Here is a 21,308-nt window from a genome sequence, read left to right as displayed (position 1 = left end):
CAATGAGCTAATTAGGATCAGACCGATCTTCTCTCTCTCCCTTCCACAAGAGACGTGGATTTGAGATGTACTGCCCACAAAGAATCACTGGAGCCAGGGCTGCCAACAAACTCTTATCCCTGACACACACACACACACACACACATACACACACACACACACACACGACAGTAGGTCAGGCATGTCTCACAGTCTCTTCCTAGCCCCTTCTCCTGGGTGCTTCAGAGGATCCACTCCTGGTCAGATGTCCAGGGAGTCAAAGGAGACTCAGACCTGCCTCCTGAGGTCTCCAAGGTCTCTCCCTTACCTGAATGACCATCGTTGGTTAGGTTCAATAGCTTTTCAACAGACACATTGTAGCCTTGGAACTGAAGGGGTGCGAGGCTGGCATCATATTGAAGAATGTCACTATGTAGGTCTATCGGGGACTGCAGGAGGCCCCCACATGATGGGTACTTCTTGGACCAGTTCTTTTCCCCAGCAGGACCTAGGAGAGATTCAAGCTCAGTTTTCCACAAAGAGTTCTCTTTATCTTCTATAATCTTCTAATCTTTGTTTACACAATGGTTCCTTATTACTTCTTTTCCTTATCTTTCCACAGACAACTGCACTATTTTGTAAGAGGCCAGTGTATGCACTGGGCCCCTGGCACCCTTGTGAACCTCATCTAAGAGTGGTGAGAGTCAGAAGAAATACTCAACACCTTTGCTCAATAACTGCTCTGAGGAACAAGAGTCTGTGCTAGTCTTAAAGGTAAACTATTCAAGACCTGGAAACAGCAGCTTACAGACTCAAGCCCAGCAAACACCTCAAAGCCATCTGTCATTAAAGAGCTGTGGAGGATGAAAGACCAGAGTATCTCAGGGCAGAAACTAGAGCCCTCACCTGACCTACACTTTATTCTCACATTGACACAATACATATCCTCCCTACATGAAAACTAAGGACATCCAACAATACACCATCTGATTGTTTAACATCTACTACGATCCAGGAATTACTCTAGGTCTTGAGGCCCCCATGTTGAACACTAAGGGGACATTATCCTAGTGGAGAAAATTCAATGAATCTTCTGAACTGTGCCAGGTAGGGCGAAATTGGTATCTGACTGACCATAGCTCATGCATGTCTTTGAGGCTGATCGGTTCACAGTGTGAGGTTCCTGATACCTACAGCTAGAGTGCAGAATGCAATCCGAAAGAGATGATTGAAAAACACTGAGTAATGAGAGGCCTGTGACCACAAAGCCAAGCACAGCAGAGTTTTAGCTGGAGGGAAGCCTGGTAATGCTACAATTGAATTATGATAATAAAATCGACAAGCCCTCAGTGAGGAGAAACAGGCTTAAAGCTGAAAAGCATCAAGATTCCTGCTCCTTACTAACTATGGGTGAGCAGTTGCTCCTCTGTGACTGGAAACAAACATCCCATGATCAGATAAACCAGTGATTCTCAACCTGTGGGACAAGTCACCTTCAGGGGCACCTAAGACCATCAGAGGACACAGATATTTATATTACCATTAATAACAGTAGCAAAATTAGACTTATAAAATAGCAGTGACAATAATGATATGCCGGGGGGGGGGGGTCACCACACACAGCATGAGGGACTGTAGTAAAAGCCTCAGCATTAGGAAGGTTGAGAACCACTGGAAAATCCTAAAACAATGTAAATCTGTGTTTGAAAGATTACCTCCCATGGAAATTAAATGGATTTTCAGGCTACTTCAGACATTTCCCTAAAAGAACTGAGATCCTGGGAGCTGTAAGGAGGAAAATGTCTAAGCTGTGTCCCATGTAGACTCTATTAGATGTTAAAGCCGTGTTAAGTATATTAAAGGGAGCAGAGTAGGTGTGGGCAAAGCCTTCAGGGAGAACACGGGACCAGGAATGCCCAGAGAACAAGACTACAGTGCCAACTGTCTCACCGCCTTGTTAGTGGCCACGGCCAGGCCATGGTCCCTAATGGAGCTAATGACCTAGGTATAAAATGGCAGTGTTGAATATTGTGTTCTGGAAGGTCTCTTCTGGTGCCTGAGATCCAAAATTTAAGCACCGTCGCCCTCTGCACCCGGCAAGTTGGAATGGCTCACTGAGGCTTGTTCATGTCCAAGTGTCTCCAATGCACCTGCTCAGATGCCCAGCGGGAACCAGCTTTGGAAGTGAAGGCGCAGGTTGCTGGTGTCCCAATGCTGGCTGGGACAAGACACTGGCTGCTCTAGTCCTGGCCTCTGTTGTTGGCAGCAGTCATAGGCCCGTAGAGCATCAGGGACCTAAAGAGCCCTTTCTATCCCTCCTCCTTCTTTCACCATCAGCAGCATGGTTTGCTCCTTTTAATAGTTCTGATCCCTTTAAAACCTGTAGTGTTGCTCTCTTGCTGCCTTGCTCTCCGCCCTATCCCTCCTTTTCCCCTTCCTTTCCCCCCTCTTCCTCCACATGCTCATGGCCGGTCTCTACTCCTCTATTCCTCTCTCTCTCTCTCTCTCTCTCTCTCTCTCTCTCTCTCTCTCTCTCTCTCCCTCCCTCCCTCCCTCCCTCCTTCCCTCCCTCCCTCCCTCTTCCCCCTCCTCTCTCTATCTATCTAACTCTATCTCCCTATCTATCTATCTATCTATCTATCTATCTATCTATCTATCTATCTATCTCTACCTCTCTCTGCCTCTACCACCCTCTTAACTCTCCTATGACCTGAATAAACTCTATTCTGTACTTAAAAAAAAGAATGAAAAAAAAACCTGTAGTGTTATCCCTGACCTCAAGCTATATTACAAGGCAATTGTGTTAAAAACTGCATGGTACTGGTACAGAGATAGGCACAGAGATCAATGGAATAGAATAGAAGATCCAGAAATAAGCCCTCACATGTATGGTCACCTGATTTTTGACAAAGGAGCTGTAAACATTCAATGGAAAAAGGACAGCCTATTCAACAAATGGTGTTGGTCCAACTGGCACTCAGCATGCAGAAGAATGAAAATAGACCCTTTCTTATCTCCTTGGATAAAGCTCAAGTGTAAGTGGATCAAAGATCTCCACATTAAACCAGATACACTGAAACTATTAGATGAGAAAGTAGGGAAAACCTTAGAACACATAGGTACAGGAGAAAATTTCCTGAACAGAACACCAATGGTTCCTGCTCTAAGGTCAAAGATTGACAAATGGGACTTAATGAGATTGCAAAGTTTCTGTAAGACTAAGGAAATTGTCAAGAAAACAAACGAGCAACCAACAGAGTGGGAAAAGATCTTTACCAACACCACATCAGATAGAGGCCTAATATCCAAGGTGTACAAGGAACTCAAGAAGCTAGACACCAGAGAATCAAACCACCCTATTAAAAATGGGGTACAGAGCTAAACAAAACATTCTCAATTGAGGAATATTGAATGGCTGAGAAGCATCTAAGGACGTGCTTGACATCATCAGCCATCAGGAAAATGTAAATCAAAACAACCCTGAGATTCCACCTCACACCAGTCAGATTGGCCAAGATCAAAAATTTAGATGACAGCAGATGCTGGTGAGGATATGGAGAAAGAGGAACACTTCTCCACTATTGGTGGGGTTGTAAACTGGTACAACCACTCTGGAAATCAGTCTGGAAGTTCCTCAGAAAATTGGACATAGTCCTACCTGAAAACCCAGTTATTCCATTTCTGGGCATATACCCCAGAGAAGCTCCAACATACAACAAAGACACATACACCACAATGTTTATAGCAGCTCTATTTATAATAGCCAGAAGCTGGAAAGAACCCAGATGTCCTTCAGTAGATGAATGGATACAAAAATTGTGGTACATTTACACAATGGATACTACTCAGCTATTAGAAACAATGACTTTATGAAATTCTTAAGAAAATGGATGCATCTAGAGAATATCATCCTGAGTGAGGTAACCCAGTCACAAAAGAACAGACATAATATGCAGTCACTGATAATTGGATACTAACCCCAGAAAGCTCTGAACACCCCAGAAACAACTCACAGACTATATGAAGTTCAAGAAAAGAAAAGAAAAAACCATTATGTTTACTCCTTACACACCAAGAAAACTTTGACTAATTCCAGGTTACATCCTGTTTTACATGTACTTTATGCTCATTGTAACTAATAAAATCTTAATGCACACTATCAAACCTTATTAAAAAAAAAAGCCAGGCAATGACAAAAATGCATTCGTATACTTTTATGCAAAAATGCTTAAAATTTGTACATTTATCTTTGTTTTTAAAAATAAAGTGGTTAAACAAAACCTGTAGTGTTGACACAGCCAAGGGGAGAAGATGAAAGTGTCTTGTAGATGAAATACTGAGATGAATGGTTGTGCCCTAAGAATAAGACTGTGTATCAGTTACCTGGCGTGGACCACCCAGCTTCGGTGCCTCTCTCTGGGTGTTTCTCTGGGAGATTTTGTGCATCTGTTTCACCTTCTCTCCCACATTCTCCTTGGGGACAAGGAGTGCTTTGCTCATCCCCACATTCCCTACAGTCTCTGGCACACAGCAGGTCCTCACACGCTCATACTTCTCCCACCTCATTCTGGCGTAGTTTTCTCTAAGGGCACATGATTACCCGTTTGAAGTTCCTGCATGCTGACTTTCCCTTCAGAGAAGAATTAGAGCTATGGTGGTACATATCCTGAACTGCCTAGTCGTCCTCCCCCAGGAGTGTGTGCAGCGTGTGTGCACGTGTGCAGGTGTACACATACTCTAGGTTGGCTGGCCTGTGAGCTTCTGGGGGAGATCTCCTTTCTGCCTTCCATCTCAGGTGGGATTACAGATACGTGCCACCATCACGCTTTTTACACGGGTCCCGGATATGAACTTGGGTCCTCAGGTTTTTACAGTTAGCACAAGTATCCACTGGGCTACCTGGCTCGTCCTCTGAACTCCTGGTACTTGTGAGACGGATGCAAGAGGATCAAGAACTCAAAGCCAGCCCTGGTTACATAGTGAGTCTGAGCCAACTTGGCTAAATGAGATCTGTCTTTAGAAGGGGGGGGGGGAGTATTTGAAAATGAGCTCACTTGTTCAGTCTCTGTCCTAGTTCTCAGGACATTCGTGTGAGGATTGGCTCTGGATGCCTGGAACGACTCGCTGGTGAGGAAGCCTGCTTTCCATTCTACACTGTGGGGTGTGGCCCGGTCACTATGACTTCATGGAGTTCATATACACCGCCACCACATTATAGCTCTTGCACAGCTATCATACAGCCTCATGACTGACTTCCTGGCTTGAGAGAGAGATGCATGACTAGCTGCCTACCCAACCAATATCAAAGGTGACAGTAGAGACTCTTTGTCATTGTCTTCCAGGTTCTGTCCGGCCCATGTGACTCGCAGCCCCAGTAACCCTGGGCAGGTCACTGAAGGTCATAATTTCTCAACGGAGTCTCAGCTTTCACAATCTCTTTTGTAAAGACCTGAGACAGTGTCACCTGTGTCTCAGGCTGACCTTGTCACCTGGCCCTCTGCCTCCTGCTGTGCAGCGCAGGCATGCTCCACCAGGCCTAGCTTATGTGGTGCTATAAATTAATCATTCTTCAAACTAAGCTCCACACCCAGCACCAGCTTTCAGACTCTTGCCAAGTGCTCTTTGCCAGAGAGCCTGTGCCTTGCAAAGCAGCTCCTCTAAACTCTTGCCTTTGCTTCAGGTTCCCACAGTGCCCCTGCCATTGCTGGGACTCCCATCCCCATGCCCATCCCATGATCACGAAGGAGAGACCCTGTAGATCCCAAAGCCTGTTTTCCCAAGTGAAAGCAGGGCATTGTTTCTTTCTAGTTCATGAATTTCCCTCATAATTGCAAAAAGTGGACAGATCTTTGTTTTGAAACCTAACATGGCACAGCTCAAAATGTCTCTTAGGACCTGACTGGGAATTGTGAGGCCCAGGTTACAGGACCAGATTATCTGTGTAGGGAAACTAACTTTGAAACAAACCAGGTTGACCTCATCTGCCCATGTCTCTGTAAGCTTTCCTAAACCATGAGAGTTCAAAGTGAAAGCTCAATACCACTGTCACCCCTGCAGTTAAGCTAGAATTGAATATCACCAAACCCAGTCAGCGCTCGGCGTTATAACCAGATCAATTACCAAACCCAGTCAGCACTCGGCGTTATAACCAGATCAATTACCAAACCCAGTCAGCGCTCGGCGTTATAACCAGATCAATTACCAAACCCAGTCAGCGCTCGGCGTTATAACCAGATCAATTACCAAACCCAGTCAGCGCTCGGCGTTATAACCAGATCAATTACCAAACCCAGTCAGCGCTCGGCGTTATAACCAGATCAATTACCAAACCCAGTCAGCGCTCGGCGTTATAACTGATCATTACTTTTTTTTTCAAGGCAGCAAAGTAGGGGTTTATGAAGAAACAGTGCTAACAGATTTGCGTGTGGGTGTTAGGGGACAGGGAAGGCACCCAGGAAAGGGTGTAATAGATACAGGTACACACTTCCAGAGTGTCTTAATATCAGCTCCAGTACAACATTGGTGGCTCCTGAAGGTCACATTGTTCAAAGGATTTCTAAGAGATTTTCTTTCTTCTTTTGGTAAAGTGATCATTGGGGGGGGGGTTTCTAAAAGTACTGGGTATTATAAGCTGAGAGGATTAAACAGAGGTCGTGGGGACTATGGAATCTCTCAATCTAAGTAACAGAGAAGTCCAGACATGTTTTCACCATGAGCAGGGTTCACACTCATGCTTAGAAGAAAGCTTCAGCTGGGAAGGGATTAAAGCCAAAGGCCATGAGCCAGTGAGGTGGCTCTGTGGAGAAAGTGCTTGATGCACAGCCGGAAGACTTGAGTTTGATTCCTGGAACCCCGTAAAGATGGCCACAGAGACCTGACTACACTTCCCCTGTATGCTCACATACACACATCATATACCGCAGAATAACTTTTTAATCCAAAGATCATATATGACTAGGCTTTAAGGGTAATTTATTGCTTTTTTAGCTTTACATATCATGTATGTATGTGCACTGGCTCATGCCTGTGTGGTGAACGTGTGACACAGGGTGCACACGGAGTCAGTTCTCGCCTTCCACAGGCTTGTTAGCAAGTGCCTTTACCCACCGAGCCATCTCATGGGTTCTTCATGCTTCTTAATGTTCTCTTAAACTATCACCATCACCACCATCATTTGCAGTACTGGTGATTAGAGCAATGGCCACATGCGTGGCGAGTCAAGTTCACTTAGGACAGAGCTACAGCCCTTAGCCTCTGCTATTTTAACATTCATTTTAAAATCATTTCTTTTATTGAATAATCTCTGTATTTACATTTCAAATGTTACCCCTTTCCCTCCACTCCCATCCCCTCCCCCATTCTTATTTGCAATATCTCTGTAGAAAAGAGAACATGTCTCTACATTTCCCGTGAATTTTTGTTATGCTAAAATTCTTGGCACTCAACTAAAGAAAGGCTTCAAGCAGTCTGCAGAGCAAGGGGTTTTCCCCATTCTTATGACTTCCCAGTTTCCCCATCTTTCTATCGAGTCTCAACTTTCTCTCTTGAGATTTTGGTCCCTTTATGGTTTGATGATGATATAAGATTTTTTTAAACGTCTTCACTATTGAATAGGGATGCATCCTGCTAGATCCTGCTCACTCAGGATCTAAAGTCTAGACTTGCCTTCCCTGAGGAGGAGGACGAGGGAGGGTCTCGGCCTGGAGGCTCTTCATTCTATAGAACTCAGTGATGCTTTGGAGTCATCCCAGGTGGGAGACACAGCCTTCCTCTGCATCCTGTAGGAGCCTGAGTTCTTTAAGGATTCCTACTCAGGTGAAGCTAGAGGCTTTGACTGTATAGAATAAAGTAATTTCACTGTGAATCAGGATGAAGCAAAGTTGGAGTTGACAATGAAACCGTTCTCACACATAATCAAAGCATGTCTGTCAGAGGGGAGGACACTGAAGGAGAGAAGGCACATATCCAGAGCCTTGGTGCAGACTTCTTGGGAGAGTTACAAGTTTATACTTTTGTTGCTTGTTTCTAAATTTTAGAATTCAGTGGGGTCCACACATGGCAGCAATCAGGTTGGCCCAGATCACAGTTTGATTGTTTGGTGTCTTGTCAGTGAACACCTGGTCCTCACTCCTCCAACACTCAAAATCTCAGCAGACTGAGCCCTGCATCCTCCGCTCTCAGCCCTGCATCCTCCGCTGTCAGCTGAGTTACATCTTCTCATGGCCACTTTCTTCATCTCAGGCTAGAGCCTCACCATGTCACACTGCAAGGGTCCCCACCTTCTTGTCATGCTGACCTCTCCTTCCTTAATCACATTAATCCCATTCTCCACTGTAACCAGACTTAATGGTGGCCTTGCTTCTGTGGCCTGGCCCTTCCAAATATTCCTTGTCACCAACATGCCCTCCCCCACTAAGACAAAGCAGACACTAGGTGTTTTTCACAGCCTGCCAAGGTTTTTAAAAGCCCTTACTTTTTCCAGGAATGCACATCATTTCCCTGTATGCAGCCTTCCTTCCCTGACCTCTTTTGCCATGGAGGTACATTTGAGTCTCCCCACTAAGGAACAGAACACCTTCCTTGTACCTTCCTTCTTTTCTCACCTCTTTTGGGCTGAATGTTTAAAATGAGCTTAAGAGGCTGTCTACTGTATCGATGATTGGTTCTACCTTTACATGTTAAGGGAATGGTCTTCACAGGTCTGAGACCGTGGAGGGAGCTGTAGTCTGGAGATGGCCTCAGGCTACTCAGGTGCAGAAAGGGTTGAGTCACTGCCCTGTGGGAGCCTCTATGCTGGCTGAGAGGTTCAGCCACAGAAAAGCAGACACTGGCTTCAGCAAAATTTGAACTGGGCCTTGAAACACAGGTGAGCTTTGAAAAGATGCAGATTTTCAACACAGGACATTTGTGACATGTGTGGGCACAGCAGTTTCAGAAGTTGGAAATGTAGACCTGTCCGGGAGTCAGAAAGTGGGAGGGGACAAGTTCTAGCCTGTAAGATCAGAATTCATCCTGGGCTGAAGAAGACGCCCAGTGAAGGATTGCTATATGCTGCAGACCAGAACACAGCACCCTCCCAGGAAAAGGCACCTAGATAAGGAAAACCCCAACCAGACATTCTGAGATTCTGTAGGCTACCAAGATGGTGGAAGGGGGGGGATCCATGATGGAGAAATAGCAGTCTGAATGTCGGGCGCTCTGAGGTGGACCCAGCCAGAACAAGCCAACCATCCTAAAAACAAAGATGGCTTCTAACCCTATACTCATCCCTAGCTATTTTTAAAAATAAACTTTGTATCTTTGCTTTCTTGTTCTTAGTTTAGTTTTGTTTTATTTGAGACAGGGTCTCACTAACCTTGGCTGGACAGGAACTCAAAATTTCCACCAGGCTGGTCTAAAACTTGTGGCAAGCTCCAGTCCCGACGCCTTTGCTGGCTTTGCAGGTCATGCACAGCCACGAACAACTCACATGCCTTATTTCGAATTTTAATTACAGAAAAATTTAAGCATTAAAAAAAGTAAAGACACATTGTTTAGGCTGGAGATGAAGCCAGATGGGAGGGTTTACCTCTGTCCTCAGCACTGCATAAGAGTTCAAGGACAGCCTAGGTTACATGAGGCTATATGTGTGTGTGTGTGTGTGCACGCACACACGCGCGCATGCACACGTAAGAGAGAGAGAGAGAGAGAGAGAGAGAGAGAGAGAGAGAGAGAAATACATAGTGTAAAGACCATGTACCATCTTTTCATGACTTCAATAGTTTGATCTGTACCCCAACTTCCTTCATTCCCCTGCTAACTATAGAAGAAAATTTATGAATCCTGGCTACTTGACAGAAGCTACAGTTATTTGGGAAGAGGGAACATCAAGAGAGAAAATGTTCCCACCAAGTTGGCCTGTGGAGCATTTTCTTGATTATTAACTGGTGTGGGAGGGTCTGGTTCACTGTGAGAGGTGCCACCCATGTCAATGGTGGTCCTAATTTGTATAAGAAAGCAGGCTGAACAAGCCATGGGAGCAAACCAGTAAGTGGCATTCCATGACCTCCTCTTCAGTTCCTGCCAATGGTTCCTGTCTTGAGTTCTAGCCCAGAGTCCCTTCCGTGACACAGTGACCTGGGAGGCCTAAGCTGAATAAACCCTTTCCTCCCCAAGGGCTTTGTAGTCATAGTGTTTTATCACAGCGATTGAAATTTGACTAAAACATGGCTGATATTTATGTATCAGTAAAGACAAAGATGCTTTAAACCATGAGCTCATTTCCCATAAAACCCGTTTATATTTATAGTATGATTAAATACCCAGCGAGCCTTCAGCTTCCCTTGTTCATCTCACAGAGAAACTTGAAGAGCTTGTTTGTAACCTCGGTACTCACAAGGCATGTAGGCACCTGGTGTGTAGAGCACCATTGCTCCGGGCAAATAATTCATGCACGGGATTGAAGGATAATTTTATAACCTGCTTGCAGACATGATGTCTGGGTAAAAAAATGTCTGGATTAAGTAACTTTTTATGTTTATATACCTGATACATCCACTTTATAGCATATATCATAATAACAAAAGCATGAACCATGTAATTACCCATAAGGCTTGTTTACAGTTTCTCACTGGCTTTCCAATGTGCTCAAGATTAATAACAATTTTTATGATATTTAATTATGTGTATATGTGTGGGGGTGTGGGTATGTATATGTGAGTGCAGTGCCCAAAAAGGCCAGAGGAGGAAGCTGGATCCCTTGAGACTGGAGTTAAAGGTTGTTATGAGCCAAATGTCATGGTTCCTGGGAATCAAACTCAAGGCCACTGTAGGGACCCTTAACTACTGATCCAATTCCCCAACCCCACAGTTCTAAAGAAAATACACTTTGTGATTTGTCAGAAGCTTATGGAGTTTGGATTGACAACAATAAAATAAAAGATATATTTATTATCTCTGGTTTTGAGGTTGGTCTTTGGGATCTTTTTTTTAAAAACTGATTTCTTTCAGTTTTGCCCTCTGTCCCCGACTTTGGTCACACTCTCTGAGGTCAATGCCCTGTGTGTCTGTGTGAATGCTTAAGGCAGGCAGCTGCCTGGCCATTGGCTCCAGGCCACGTCTCTGTGGACTGGCTATAAAACAGATCAGAACTTGCCTGTGTGGCAAAGTTGACATTCTAGATTTGGTGACTTTTTACCAGCCAACGTCTTATTTTTCACACAGTGGAAATGTGTAGGTTTTGGTTAGTCCCTCAAGGCTGCGGCTAGTTTGTTGTATTTGGAGATCTAGAGAGAATAAAACTGTGCATGCAAATGGCTGGGGTGGAGGCTCATTTGGTAACGTACTTGTCCTGGCGCATGAGGACATGGGTTCGAGCCTCAGCACCCACACGTACAGTTAGGTATGCATGTACTTGCAATCACAGTGCTGGGGAGGCTGTGACAGGACCCCCAGCCTAGCCTAAAATTGGCAAGCCCAGGTCCTAGAGAGAGACCATTTATCAAAAATAAGATGGACAACTCTTGAGGAGCTGCACTCAACATCAAACTCTGGTTTACACACACACACACACACACACACACACACACACACAGAGAGAGAGAGAGAGAGAGAGAGAGAGAGAGAGAGAGATACTCACATACACACCTGAGAAGTCATACTCAATGAAGAAGAAACTTAATGAAAGAGAAAAAATCTCCAATTAATATGCTTTTAAGGACTGGAGAGATGGCTCAGTGATTAAGAGCACTGACTACTTACTCTTCCAGAAGTCCTGAGTTCAAATTCCACCAACCACATGGTGACTCACAACAATCTGTAATGAGATCTGATGCCATCTTCTGGTATGTCTGAAGACAGCTCATATACATTAAATATCCTTTTGAACTGCTATTTAATTTTGAAGTTAATTTGGTTTAGTGCAGAATTCTAGCAGAACTTCATAGAAGACCAATACTCTCCAAACTATTCCACAAAATAGAAACAGAGGGAACACTACCCAACTCATTCTTCAAAGCTACATTTACACTCATTCCTAAACCACATGAAAACCCTACAAAGGAGAACTTCAGACTAATTTTCTTCATGAACATTGATGCAAAAATACTCAATAAAATTCTTGCAAACCAAATCCAAGAACACATCAAAATGATCATTCACCATGATCAAGTAGGCTTCATTCCAGGAATGCAAGGATGGTTCATATTGATAGATATATTATAGAAATCTATCAATGCAATCAACTATATAAACAAACTCAAAGGGAAAAAAAAAACACATGATCATCTCTTTAGATGCTGGAAAAGCATTTAACAAAATTCAACACCCCTCCATGTTAAAAGTCTTGGAAAGATCAGGAATTCAAGGCTCATACTTAAACATAGCAAAAGCAACATACAGAAAGCCAGTACCCAACATCAAACTAAATGGTAAGAAGCTTGAAGAAACCCCACTAAAATCAGGGACTAGACAAGGCTGCCCACCCTCTTCCTATCTATTCCATATAGTACTAGCCAGAGCCATTAGACAACAAAAGGAGGTCAAAGGGATACAAATTGGAAAGGAAGAAGTCAAAATATCACTATTTTCAGATGATATGATAGTATACTTAAGTAACCCTAAAAATTCCACCAGAGAACTCTTATAGCTGATAAACAAGTTCAGCAAAGTAGCTGGATATAAAATTAACTGGAACAAATCACTAGCCTTCCTCTACTCAAAAGATAAACAGGCTGAGAAAGAAATTAGAGAATCGACACACTTCACAACAATATAAAATTATTTTATATTATCTGAGAAAGAAATTAGAGAATCGACACACTTCACAACAATATAAAATTATTTTATATTATATGAAATAAAGAATAAAAAATACACAAAGAATATAAAATACCTTGGTGTGACCCTAACCAAGCAAGTGAAGGATCTGTATGACAAGAACTTCAAGTCTCTGAAGAAGGAAATTGAAGACCTCAGAAGATGGAAAGATCTCCCATGCTCATGGATTGACAGGATCAACATAGTAAAAATGGCCATCTTGCCTAAAGCAATCTACATATTCAATACAATCCCCATCAAAATTCTAACTCAATTCTTCATAGAGTTAGAAAGAGCAATTTTCAAATTCATTTGGAATAATAAAAAACTGAGGATAGCAAATACTATTCTTAACAATTAAAAAAAAAAAAAAAAAAAAAAAAAAAAAAACTTCTGGAGAAATCACCATACCTGACCTCAAGCTGTATTACAGATCAATTGTGATTTTTTTTAAAAAACTGCATGGTATTGGTACAGAGACAGGCAGGTAGATCAATGGAATAGAATTGAAGACCCAGAAATGAACCCACACACCTATGGTCACTTTATCTTTGACAAAGGAGCTAAAAACATTCAGTGGAAAAAGGACAGCCTCTTCAACAAATGGTGCTGGTTCAACTGGCAGTCAGCATGCAGAAGAATGCAGATCAATCCTTTCTTATCTCCTTGTACAAAGCGCAAATCCAAGTAGATCAAAGATCTCCAAATAAAACCAGGTACACTGAAACTAATAGAGCAGAAAGTGGGGAAGAGCTTATAACACACAGACACAGGTAAAATTTTCCTGAACAGAACACCAATGGCTCATGCTTTAAAATCAAGAATCGACAAATGAGACCTCATGAAATTACAATGCTTCTCTGTAAGGCAAAGGACACTGTCAAAGGGACAAAATGGCAGAGAACAGATTAGAAAAATATCTTTACCAATCTGACATCTGATAGAGGGCTAGTATCCAATATATACAAAGAACTAAAGAAGTTAGACTCCAGAGAATCAAATGATCCTATTAAAATTAGGGTACAGAGCTAAACAAAGAATTCTCACCTGAGGAATATCGAATGGCTGAGAAGCACCTAAAGAGATGCTCAACATCCCTAGTCATCAGGGAAATGCAAATCAAAACAACCCTGAGATTTTACCTCACACCAGTCAAAATGGCTAAGATCAAAAACTCAGGTGACAGCAGATGCTGGCGAGGATGCGGAGAAAGAGGAACACTTCTCCACTGCTGGTGGGGTTGTAAATTGGTACAACCACTCTGGAAATCAGTCTGGTGGTTTCTCAGAAAATTGGATATAGTACTACCTGAAGACCCAGTTATTCCACTTCTGGCCATACACCCAAAAGAAGCTCCAACATCTAACAAGGACACATGCTCTACTAAATTCATAGCAGCCTAATTTATAATAGCCAGGAGCTGGAAAGAACCCAGATGTCCTTCAACAAAGGAATGGATACAGAAAATGTGGTATATTTCCACAGTGGAGTACTACTCAGCTATTAAAAACAATGACTTCATGAAATTCCTAAGCAAATGGATGGAACTTGAAGCTATCATTCTGAGTGAGGTAACCCAGTCACAAAAGAACATTCATGGTATGTACTCACTGATACTCACCAAAAAATCTCGGAATACCCAAGAAACAATTCACAGAACTTATGAAGCTCAAGGAGAAGGAAGGCCAGAAGGTAAACACCTCAGTCCTTCTTAGAAGGGAGAACAAAATACTCATGGGAGGAAATAATGGGACAAATAGAGGAGCAGGAGTTGGAGAAAAAATCATCCAGAGACTGCCTCACCTGGAGATCCATCTCAGGATCTTACTAAACCCAATCACTCAGCCACTAAACCCAATCAATATTGCTGATGCCAAGTAGTGCTTCCTGGCAGGAACCTGATATGGATGCCTCCTCAGAGGCTCTGCCAGAGCCATACTGATACAGAGGAGGATGCTTGTAACTCACCATCAGACTGAACATGAAAACCCCATTGAAGGAGCTAGAGAAAGGACTGAAGGAGCTGAAAGGGTCTGAAACCCCATGGGAAGAACAAAATTATTAACTATCCGAACCCACCATGGCTCCCAGGGACCAAAACACCACCCAATGAGTCCTTATGGAGAGACCCATGTCTCCAGGTGCATATGCAGCAGAGGACAGCATTGTCTGGCATCAACGGGAGGAGAGACCTTTGGTTCAGCAAAGGCTAGTTTTCCCAGTGTAGGGAAATGCCAAGGCACTGAGGTGGGAGAGGGTGGTTGGGAGAGTGAGCACCTTTATGGAGGCAATGGGAGGAGGAATGGGATTGAGGGAAAGGGGATAACATCTAAAATGTAAATACAGAGAATATCCAATAAAATTTTTTCCTTTCCACTAAAAGTTTTTTGAAGTTAATTAATTTATTTCTTCACAAAGGGGCTTTCTGTGTGCCAGACATTGTACCCAGTGTTGATATGACAAAGCAGGTCTACTTCTTGCCCTTGTAGAATTGCATTCCAGGGATCAAGACCAATAATGAGTCACAAATAAGCAACCTCTACACAGGTCAAATAACGTAAGTCTGCAATTGGTGCTGTGAAGGAACTGAACAAGAGCTGTGGGGAAGGAAACAGAGAGACTTCATCCCATGTTTGATACAGGCATACTGCCTAAAGGGGATGCCATCAAAGCTGAGACTTAAAGATGGGATGAAATGACCCACGAACAAAGATGGAGGAGCGGCCTTCCAGATGGGGAGCCTGAGGAGCCTGCAGACCTGCAAAAGCTGATAGCTGGTGTGTGTCAGATGTGCAGGAGACCTGCACTCAGAGAGGGCCTGGACCCACAAGGTTTCTTGCCAAGGAAAAGCTGCTCTGTGGTCAAGCAGAGCAGAAGTTATTTGACACCAACTAGTACATGGACTTTCACAGGTTGAAGAACTCTTCCCCTCTGGTGGCTGGTACCTGCCTCTATATGGAGAGGCTATTTATTACTCCTGGTTATGTGGCTGGAACCACAAAAAAAATGCAGCTAAGCCCCCAGAATCCCATTCAGATGGAAGGATTCCCCCTCTCCTCTAAAACCAACTCAGAACCACATATCTCTAGGATGTCGTTTGGATATAGAAGCACATTTTGAAATATAGTTTTTAAGTGCCTGGAGTTCACTTGAGAAGTTATTTAAAAAATATGGCTTCTCACAACAAATCTAGGCACACTTTGGCTGGACTTAGCCTGCTTCCCTGTCTATCAAGTGGTGAGACACCAGCATAAAGACCAGATCCAGCTGCCAGGACCACAGGTTAATGATTGATGGCTGAGGCCTTCCAAGTGTGTTCTTTACCAACAGAGGTCAAGGAATCACACTGGCCTGGAAGCTTTCCCTTTGTTAATGTCATAGATGAATCAGGTCTTGGCTGGGATAGAGAATAAAGGCTAAGGGCCAGGGTGACTCCTTATATAAACGTTGAAGGGCGCTGCCCCAGCAGGCCACTCTTTCCCTTGGATTTTACATTGTAGACCAATCAAAATAGGCAGAATTTTCTAAAGATGCCTAAGTTGTCCTTTGTATCAAGAGTTTATCTGTACTGTGTCAGTTTTAATTTGCGTAGACTGAGGAAGCAGACCCAGCTTGGGCCTTTCTGCCATCATTTCTGTTCCTACCATGGTGGGAGGGGCTGATGGTGCAGGTTGGGAGGGTCAGGCTGGGGTTGTCAATCAATTCTGTAAGCCTCCTCCTCCTGCTTTTCATCTACCTCCTACCTGGCCATAATCCTCTCCAACGTTCCTGTCCAATATTGCTGGGGTAAAGGACAAAGGGCTCCATAAAATTCATACTCTGACCTTAAGGCTTTTAACAAGTTCTTTCTGGAGGGAAGCTCTTTATAGTGAGGAGGGTGGGGTTTCCAAGATGCCAAAGGTAAATTATCTATTTGCTTTTGCTCCTCTATCTTAGCCACCCCCTTGGCAGGCCCTCAGGATCTGCTGTCTTTGAGCCTTTGATCACAGAGAAACCATACCATCTCCTTGCTCTCACCTTTCCTTTTTATCCTAGGGGGCTAAACTTCTTGCAGCTCCCCAGAATATCTACCTGCTCATACTCTAAGGCAGATTTAAATACTTGCCCTCCTCTGTGCTATGCAGGGCCCTCTGCACTTTCCATTCCTATAGCAACTACACGTAGCAGAAGAATGCCAGTCTTTATACCCCAATAGTCAAGTGGTACTTAAAGTACTCCTCAAAGAAACATTATCTTCTTCATGGTCCTCATTGTCATCATCATCATCATCATCATCTCCCTAGAGCTACTTCAAAATGTATCTTCTAAGTGGGGATGTAGCTCAGTTGGCAGAGCAGTTGCCCCAGACTCCATTCTCAGCACCCAATAAAAAGTGTAGTGGAGCATATTAGTAATTCCAGCTCTCAAGAGGTAGAAACGAGAGGATCTGAAGTCACCCTGAGCTAAAAGGCAAGGACACAAGAAAAGCAAGAGAACAATGCAGGCTCTCATGCCCCGTGCTAGACCTACTGAACCAGACTTTGGAGGTGGGCATAGGGCTTGTTATGAAATATCACCTTCCCAAGTGATCCTGGGGCTTGCTAAGGACTAAGACGAGCTGCACTAAGTGGCAGCTAGTTTTATGTGTGGATGTGTGATTCCTGCAAAAAGCCTGGACACTCTGAAGTGTCCAATAGTTCTTAAGTATAGAAACTGCAGAGCTACAAGCTAGTGCAAGCTGCTAACACGGTGCTAACCTACCCTGATAATGAACAAGCAGCTGCCGGTCAAGCCCACGCACCATGTTCTTGCTGGTTTTCTTTCCTCACTGGCACGGGAACTGTACTATGTGTGAAACTGCTGAGTCCACAGCAGACTGTGACCACCAGCCTGGCTAGACAGCAATGCTATTCATAAAGCCAAATGGTGGAAATATCCCATATCCATCAACAGAGAAATGATAAGCAACACTGTGGCATAGACATACAATGCAATATTACCTAGCCATAAAGAACCCATCTTACTCCAGGAACCTAGCCCACAGGATGCCGGAGGGCTTGGGTATGCCTCTGTATTTTCATAATAGCCATCACAGAGCCAAACACACAACAGAGGCTTTAGATGTTTACTCAAAGGTTGGTTCACATGGTCTAGACTCAGAAGAGTGATCGACACACTTAAATGGGAGTCTATCACGGCACAGAACACCGAGGCTTTCTGAAACTTGGCATTTTTGATACTGTAGTTTGGAGACGAAGCCTTGAGCTCTGCGTGTCCAACACATCCCCTGTAGCGCTGACGCTGCTGGGCTGGGCCCCACATTTTCAGACCACTGGCCTAAAGCAACATTTCTCAGCCTTTGCCACACACAAGCATCTCTGTGAGCTTCCAGTCTTGCCTGACCCTGGCTATAAAGTTTTGCTTAACCGATCTTGAGCCCCGCAGGGCCTTAATATTTAGCTAAAGCTGAGAAGAGCTGGTGGGGGCCCTTGTCTGATCAAAGGCCTTGTGATTGGAGCCAGGACTATGTTTTTCTCTTGGGTCAAGGCGAGGTTGCTTTTATAGCAACAACCGAAAAAGAAAATTGAGACAAGGTCTCATATAGCCCAGGCTAGCCTCAAACTCCCATGTAGTTAAAGAATGACCTCAAGGGCTGGAGAGATGGCTCAGCTATTGAGAGCACTGGCTGCTCTTTCAGAGGACCCAGGTTCAATTCCCAGCACCCACGTGGCAGCTCACTGCCATCTGTAATTTTAATTTTAGAGACTCCAACACCTCCATGCAGGCTCACCACCGGTGCACTATAAATAAATAAAGATTTTTTTTTAATGGCCTTGAATTTCTGGAATCAGAGTCCATAGAGCTCATGGTCACATAGAGTCTAATGACCTTGAGCTTCTGGTGGCCCTGCCTTTGCCTCTGGAGTGCTGTAGTATAGACATGTTATACTACATTAGGTTTATGTGGTGCTGGGGACTGAACCCAGGACTTCATGCATGCTAGCATGCACTCTACCAAGTGAGCTACAACCATAGTCCCCCTTTAAAACATTTTTAACATTACACTTACTAATGTATCTGTGTGTTGGGGGGTCAGGAGTCAGTTCTCTCCTACCACCACATGGGTCTCAGGAACTGGACCTGGCGGTCAGGCTTTGTGGCAAGCACCTTTATCTGCTGACTCATCTTGCCAGCTCCCTCAGCCTCATTTTGTAACTATTCTCTTTGTGTGGCATAATATACAAAGAATAAAATCTTCACAGAAGTGTGAAAGCACCAACTCTGTTTAGTTCCAGAACAGTTTCCTCACCACCACCCCCCACAAAAGGTCTCCCCAAATATAATCAATAGTTTCTATCCATTCTCTCCCCTTCCAGCCCCTAGTAACCACTAATCTACTTTCTCTCTCTATGGAGTTGCCTACTCTGTATTTAATGTAAATGCAGTCACATGGTATTTTATAATCCGGGAGTGGCTTCTTTCATTTAGCATCATGTTTTTAAGACTCATCCCTCTTCATTCCTTTTTACAGATGAGTAGTATGTCACTCTGTGCAGATGCTACAATTTACTTATCCACTCATAAGGTTGATCTTATTGTAATTTAAGTATTTGACTCTAGTTAAGCTGCTTTTGTCCTTTCCTGTAAAGTAGGTGTTGGCTAAAGTAAAACCTCCGTGGTTTCTGTCTCTTGCTTTTCAGAAGACAAGCTATGAATGGACCTAGAAAGCAGTTAGTAGGAAAAGACTAGGGGCCAAGAAGGCTATTATTCCTAACAAGCTCCTGGGTAGAAAAGAAAACTTGAAGTATCGGGAGCTACAAAAGGCTACAATGTTCCTGGCACAGAAAGAGTAAACATTGGGTGAAGGCAGCTCCCTGGCAGGCTGCTTCCCTGGCAGAAAGAGCTTGTAAATGTCACAGGTGCTTCTCTTCAGGGGTGCAGCTGCCTGTCTGCTGACTGAGGCGCTCTCTCTCCCTCTCACCATCCCCCTTCTCAGGGGTTCATCTGTCATATGGCAGAGACCAGGGATGGGGCTACAGCTTGACTGGCATTTGCACAGGAGTTCAGGGGAAATTGGACTGTCTGAATGGGATCACTCTGGACTAATGACTAGTTGTGGATTTTCCATGTCTGTCCACTGGGTGAGAACCTCGCCTTTGCTCTGGTCTGGCTTCTCTCCGCTTTGAATGTTACAAAAATGATCTGCCTGCTTCCTTCCCCTGCTATTCAGACCTTGGCTGCTCGCTGAATCCCAGTGCTCTTTCTTCTGCCCTCAGTTCCTTCACAGACTTCACCCCTGCTACTTTTCTTTCTCTTCCTGTTTTATGTCATAAGACGAGATCTCTCTGTGGGGCCCAACCTGGCAGTAAACTCTGTCCTCCTGCCTCTGTCTCCCAAGTGCTGAGATCACAGGTGTACATCATCCTTCACAGCCTGCAGCTCCGGCTGGTTCTAAAACTTCTGCTGTTTTCAGGGCATGGCCTTGTCTACATTGTCACCTCAAATCTCTTGTTCCTCTGAATCTCTGTGAGGAGGCCTGTCTCTTGACATTTCAGTTGTGAACCTAATCTTTAATGGCTGAGCCATCTCTTCAGCCCCAGGCTACCTGTCTATTAATGTGAGCTTTTTGGTGGCTTTTTCCTTGGCTTTTCTTCTACCTCTGAGATGATCTACACCCTTCTTATACCGTGTTATTCCCGGGGATCAAATTCAGGCTGAGCCATCTTGCTGCATTATCTGTTTTTATGTCTACTTCTCCCTAATCCACTCTGGGCAGGGCTCTGGCTCTGACCCCCCCCCCATGTACCACCAAATGATCACACCCCCACCCAGAGCAAATTGGTAACAACTGGAGCAAGGATACATGAGTTGGTGAACATGCAAGTATCCAAATACTCCCTCTGAAGTGAAGTTGGGTATGGAAATGAAGAAGCTAACAAGCTGGCACAGGGTTATATCCCAGGGCAGCCTTGCTGGTATTGTGGGAGGGGATCTTTTGATCTGGGCTGGGGAGTTGGCTCAGTCAGCAACTGCTTACCATTTGAGCATGAGGACCTGAGTTCAGATTCCTAAGGCCAACTTAAATGTCAGGCTCATGTTGCCCCAGTCCTGAGTTGGGGGAGACAGGCAACTCCAGGCTAACTGAATCTGGGAGCTCCGAGTTTAGTAAGAGACTCTGTTTCAGACAGACAGACAGACAGACACATACATACATACATACATACATACATACATTAGATAGATAGATAGATAGATAGATAGATAGATAGATAGATAGATAGATAGATAGATGGGTGGGTGGATAGATGGGTGGGTGGATAGATGGGTGGGTGGATAGATGGATGGGTGAACAGATGGATGGGCAGATGCATACATATGTACATACATAGAAACTGGTGGAGGAAAACACCCAGTGTTAACCTCTGACTAACACACACACATACATGTAGGTCAACACACACACTAAACTCTTTGCTGACACTGTAGCTCATGATCAAGTGCTTGTATAGGACATGCAAGGGCTTGAGGCCAATCCCCTGCCTAAGAGAAGAGGAG

General features: G+C 44.1%; 1 protein-coding gene across 4 annotated transcripts in view; it reads right to left on the bottom strand.

The window, feature by feature from the left end:
* The window catches only part of CA12 (carbonic anhydrase 12), a gene marked incomplete at both ends in the record, with an annotated part of 54,534 nt that overhangs the window by 16,183 nt on the left and 17,043 nt on the right, over positions 1–21,308 (bottom strand). For 3 of the 4 annotated variants that reach the window (XM_080934910.1, XM_080934911.1, XM_080934912.1), the window contains one exon: positions 308–487. The exons of the other annotated variant lie outside the window; for it this stretch is intronic. In XM_080934910.1, the coding sequence (XP_080791036.1) occupies positions 308–487 (180 nt within the window). The remainder of the gene's footprint in view (positions 1–307; positions 488–21,308) is intronic. 4 annotated transcript variants of the gene reach the window in all.

The sequence above is a fragment of the Micromys minutus genome (assembly GCF_963924665.1).
Source record: "Micromys minutus genome assembly, chromosome: 21".
NCBI lineage: Eukaryota > Metazoa > Chordata > Mammalia > Rodentia > Muridae > Micromys > Micromys minutus.
This window is presented reverse-complemented; position numbering and strand designations above follow the sequence as displayed.